Here is a 6,021-nt window from a genome sequence, read left to right as displayed (position 1 = left end):
GGCAACTGAAAGGGTAACAAGCATGACCTCATTTACCACTACACAAGTGCAACTTCACATTGCACCCTTGCACAATGATCAAAGGTTTATTGCGGTGTCTTAACACAGGTCAGTGCAGCATTCAATTTTAAAAACTCTCCTGGGTTCGAAAATCTTAAAACTTTGTGCAGGTTTGACTTACCACTTGCATGGCAATTTATTTACTTTTGATTGCTATAATCAAGTGATAAAAATAAAAGGCCTATTTGATAACTTACTGTCAGTTCTATTTGTGGGTCACAAAAGAACCAATTTTATAGTTTCAAATTGGCTCGAGTGTTTGGATTTGAGTACAGTGACAGATGGACTAGGAAAAAAGCGATAACAGTGCTTCGAACTAAAAATGGAACATATATGCAACAGTATCAAGAACATATAACAGGAAGTAAGCATCCTTAAATCAAAAAAAAAACTGAGTTGTTAAGAAAGATGAAAAATAAGTTATTTTTACAATCCAGTTAGTCAATTTGGACATTGTATTAATATTGCTATCTTATTGTTTGTACTGCACACATTGATTTACAATTGTAAGACAAGCAAAACTCCTTTGAATGTGTAATTTATAGAAATTGCAAAGATCTAACTAAAACCTAGGTTAGGTATGTCGCTATATGGTTACATAGCGGCACTTTTACAAAATATTATGCATAATAATTTCAAGCACAAAAATACCATGGATTCAAAAACCAATATTATTAACTCATCCTAATATTAGTCATAGCTACATTTTCCAATTTTGCTTTCAATTTAAAGGATTAACACAATCAAAAGGAGCTCATAAGCTTCTTACATCATTTTGAATTTAAAGAACTTCACAGCCACACATTTCACGGAACATTCATGCAAACATTTCAAAGATAATATTTTTTTCTACATCAGATGCATTCAAATTGCAACTGAAAAATATCTGAATTTAATGCATGCTACGGGGGGAAAAATGACAAATGTAAAATTTATTATGATAAACTGATGTAATATATGCACATGCTTTAAGCATTTAGGGGCATTTGATGCTACATGTAAACAACCAACCAATATTAAACCAAATTTTACATGCTGCATACACTCCAGAATGCTTTCAAGTGCCAACTCAAATCCTAAGTCCAGTTCACCTTGGCTACTGCAAGTGTTATCATCAGCTCCAGCACATGATTATGTTTATAACCTACTCAACTGCTATAAATAAGTGCTAAAAAATGTACCACCTACTTATACATAGTGCATTTTGAAGCACGGCTACATGGTGCTCTGAAAGAGTTGGAATGTAGGCCTGATCCACTCCACCCTGAGCTGACTTGCTTAAAGTCAGTATCAGAAGACTGTCACTTACATGTAGAGCAAGGTGCAAGCTGAAAATATCATATCTTTGAAGACCATTGCAAAAGAGGGAGAAAATCTGAGCCTGCTTGTCCTATATTAGGTGCTACATTCCTTGAAATCCAAAAGTAAGAGGAATTTTGTATTGCTGTACTGCATACATTTAAACAGCCAGGGTGTTGCTGGTGATCATTAAATTTGAAATAAGTCTGTAATTTTTCTTTTAACAGAAAAAAAAATCTGTCTTGACATTTAAAAGAAAATCAGGAGCACATTTGAGCAATAAAACTTGCAGCATCAAGATTCTAATTACCACTCCAATGCATGTAAATTTGATAAAATATTTCCAAAAAAATCATATAACTTTAGGTCTTGTACTCACTGCCTTTCTTACCTTCAAATTCACCTGAAAATACATAAAAACAGCTATCTATAAAGCCAAATATTTAGAGGGCACAACATACCTAAATGACCTTTAAACTAACTCCATTACAAGCAAAAAATGCAACATCTTTAGAAGACGCAATAGCTCAATCCATAAAATTATACAAATAGCCAATTAACCAATTTTCCTTGTGCAAGTCATGACTATCATTATTTTTAACAATATGCTTTACTATAACAGCCAGAGTATGCACACTCATAGTAAAAAGTGCCTCATCCCTTCTTCTACGCACTTTAATTTTTAGTAAACAATATCAAAAAAGGAACTGGTTCCCAGAACATGGAAGCAGTAAAGCATGGCATCACAATATCTAGTATAATGTTGCCAGCAACAACAACTATATTCTCCTACCAGTAGAGGAGATGTTCAGTTCTATTGTATGTAACTTTATATAGCTAGACTTAAATAGCACATTTCTGGAAAATCCTCAAGGTGAAACTTCCCAATAAAACTACAACTATTCATGATTTTAAACAAAACTATTCTCCAAATTCTGGCATCTAACAATGACCAAGATGTTACAAATGTACTATTTAGTCACCTACCCTGAAGAAAGACAGCACTTCACAATATACTTATAAACCTGAAAGTTTCTTACTATTTATTTGCCTTCTTTAAACCTTTGTTGTTCCTTTTAGTCTGTAAAGCTCACATACTTCTCAGATTGACAGGCAACTGGAAAGTCTGCAGAAAATTCTGCACAAGTTGGAGAACTGAATAATACTTGTCTAGTTTCAGTTGTTGATATCAGTTAGTAAAATGGAAAAATAACCAAATTGGTGTAACCACTAGACTGTACTACCTACAGTTTCAGCACAATTTGCTTATCTGAATGATCTGATCAACTATCTGTTCATCCCTCCCTCAACTCCAGTCTCCATACTAGACTATAGCTGTTTTTGCCCTAAGTCTCTTTGTCATGCTGCAACTTGTCTCACCACTTTCAAAGCCTTCTCAAAATTTCTATCTTCAAACTTTTCTACCAAATCTCTAATTTTAGCAAAGTGTCCTTCTCCTTTTCTCTTTTCCCTTTCTGTGGAGTACTGTGGTACATTAAGATAGCAAAAGACGTCTCTCTCTCTCACATATACACAAAGACACACACACACACTCATTTTGTTAAGCTTACCATAGAAGTGTCCAAATCCCATGCTAAAAGCAATAACCAGTGCAAGTAAAATGCATTTATTCAGAGTGGTATTGAAGCGATGTTGCTGCTGCTGCTGTTCACCATCCACCACCTCCTCACCAGGTTTCTCCTCAGTTTCAGAGGAAGACATTGTTTTTTTCCTAATACGCCGTCTTCGCAGTGTAGGGCTCGATTTACCACTGTTTTCATCACTACTCGATTCACCTCTGCTTTCTTCAACTGTAGACACTGAAAAAGATTTTTTACGGCATTATATAATAGGCATCAATGCAATATTCTTCCTGAGGTAAATATCAAATTATTACACGGTGCAGTGAAATAATTTATGAAGCTCTAAAAAGGAATAAAAACTCTATTTCCAGATTTGCTGGTAGATTCCTATCCAAGTTCTATCCTATGAAGTGTGAGGCAAGATCCTAGAAAATAGATTGGATTTGGTTGCCATGTCCCTTATCCACAATGAAATAACCCTAGAATGGAGAAGCTACGGCTATTCTCCGAATGCAAGAGAAGATTAAGAGATGTTTAAAGTCAGAAAGCAGAGTTAGAGAGTGAAATTCCTCCCATTAACAGAAATATCAAAGGTGGTGATTGGTAAAAGAAGCACCAGTGACATGATGAAACCTTATTTTTATAGATGAAGTGGTTAGGATTGGGATTGCACAGAGGTATAGTAGAGGATTCAAGAGAATTAGATAATTACTTGCCCAGAAGAAAGTTGTAGGGGCATGAGGAAAAAGGAAAGCATGAGTGGACTGAACTAAGTTGTTCGTTCAGAAACCTGCCAAGGGCTCAACAGGTTGAATATCCTTAAATACTAGAAATGTTTTATGATTCCGCGGTTGTACAATACTGGACAACTGATCTACTTTTTTCAAAACTGAAGTCAGTCACACACAACACAAACATTGAAATGTCAAATGCAAGAGAAGAAATTACATTTATACTTGGCAATTCAATTAAAAATTGGATAAGCAAGGCAAACAAATTAGCACATCAGTGTGTTTTAAGCAATACATCTGTCAAGCTGGCCAAGATAAAGAACATCCTTCCTTTTCCAGAGGTTTTACACAATACTGAAGAAAAACAAAGCAACACTATTCAGTTCAGTTAAGAACTTACATTACTAAGATTTTATCATTAGCAAACTAGTTCAAGTCACTTTATCAGTTTAGAGTAATAGACATTGAGTAGGTTGGATGAAGTGGACAAAGGAAATGGTCAAAAGGATAGGATTTTAAGGAGCATTTGAAGATAGATAGAGGTATCACAAGCTGAATGAATTAAAAATATGGCTTCCAGAATGCAAAACATGACAGCAAATGTCTGTGCTACTACTGGTGGGAAGAAATATGCACCTTTAGTTAGAATTTATAAGCGCAAAATAAGACTGAACTAGAACAAAGAAACAGTAATGATACATAAACCAGTGTGGTAAACAAATTAAAAGCAAAAAGAAAAGTGACTGAATAGAGTGTGGGAATGAGAAATGTTACAAATATTCTGGAAGTAAAGATATATTTCTGGTACATACATAGCAAGTCTGAAAGCACAAAGAAGAAAGGGTCAGCTATTTCAGGAAAGATGAGGAGAAATTTCAAAGGATTGAGAGTCTTTGGAATTCTCTACTCCAGAGGCCTGTGAATGCTCAGTTGTTGAGACTGAAATATGTTTGAGCTCCAAGGGAATCAGGGATCAGAAAGTAAAGTGGGGCTGAGATCTCAGATCAGCCTTGATCTTATTAAATAGTAGAACATGCATGAGGGGACATATGACCTGTTTGTTTTCTTATACATATCCAACAAATTCCATTTGAAAATGTTACATAGGGTTCAGAACAAATGAAGTCACATTGGCTTGAACACAAATGGAAATAGAAATAGATAGCTGTTTAATTTTGTGTCCAAAAAAAAAAATCACAGCTTTAAAATAACACTTGTATCTCCAACTGACTTTCTTTGAACAAACATAAGGCAAACAGTGGTCTCGGAAATACTTTCAAAGCTTTGGAGTTGTCAGAAAATCAACATCTGAAAAGTACTGATATGGTCTGCTGCAACATTTTATTTCATTGCATGGTTTGGAGAAACGCCCTCTTCATATTTTGCACGGGAGACAAAATAAGTTATAAAAGCAAATGCTGAATATGAGTACCAATAACTACAGTTGTTTAAAGGTTGAAATTAAGATACACTAATGAAGCAATTAATGTAATGTTAGTGTGCATCCACGTTATTCCCAAGGATTGGCTGTGAACCAGCTGGAACACACTTTTTCCACTTGAACTCAATCCTCCCCAATGATTAGATAAAATTCTCTCGCCTTTATTTGCTTTTTTGGTTCAGAGTGAAATTACCTCAGCCAGGTCTGAATGGATTTTGTTGTTTTGGGGTGGTATTTAATAGAGGCAACAGGTCTCACCCATTAACTTGAGAGCCAGCATGCATTGCCTCATCTAAAGGCAACCCACCAAATCAAGCGTCACTGAGGCACTTAGCTGGACAGGAATGAGTCTTTCCTCGGTTCAAGGGCGCTAGGGACAAAAGCCCCACCCAATTGGGGGTGAGCACCTCTATCCAGCATCATGAAGGAGGCAATGGTTGCTGCCAGAATAGTACCCACTAAGGTCTAGTATCATTATGAAACCCAGGCCACAAGTAGATTATATTATTCCCTGCATAATATGTTTTCTTACTCCTTCATTCACAGTACAGCTAAAAATCATTCATAATTTTTGAACAGGCAAATATAAATAAAATGCAAAGCAATTTGCAGGTTAAAATACCAAGCACTGGGCTCAGTTTAAAAAAAAAGAAACATAAACAACAGGCCTATGAATCACTCTTAAGTCACCCTACATAAGTAAAGCCTACTGGTTCAGTTTGATCACACCACTTGGGAAAATCAAATTGCCAGACAGATGCTCTTTCAGCCACTCAACTCTTTCACATGTTCCAGAATCTTCCAAACCTACTTCTGCATACTTTATTTCAATCATTTTCTTTAAAACAAAAACACCCACTTTCCTAAACTGCACACCAAACATCAATTTCACTTTTAAAGAAGATGT

At 35.6% G+C, this 6,021-nt stretch overlaps 1 protein-coding gene across 9 annotated transcripts in view; it reads right to left on the bottom strand.

Annotated features, from left to right (window-relative positions):
• Positions 1-6,021, bottom strand: part of ccpg1 (cell cycle progression 1) — a 49,823-nt gene that overhangs the window by 24,294 nt on the left and 19,508 nt on the right. For all 9 annotated transcript variants that reach the window (XM_020519942.2, XM_020519941.2, XM_048616119.1 and 6 more), the window contains one exon: positions 2,931-3,179. In XM_020519942.2, coding sequence (XP_020375531.1) covers positions 2,931-3,179 — 249 coding nt within the window. The remainder of the gene's footprint in view (positions 1-2,930; positions 3,180-6,021) is intronic.

Source organism: Rhincodon typus, chromosome 33 (assembly GCF_021869965.1).
Source record: "Rhincodon typus isolate 14 chromosome 33, sRhiTyp1.1, whole genome shotgun sequence".
Taxonomy (NCBI): Eukaryota; Metazoa; Chordata; class Chondrichthyes; order Orectolobiformes; family Rhincodontidae; genus Rhincodon; species Rhincodon typus.
The sequence above is the reverse complement of the archived record's forward strand: the minus strand, read 5'-3'. Positions and strand labels throughout refer to the sequence as shown.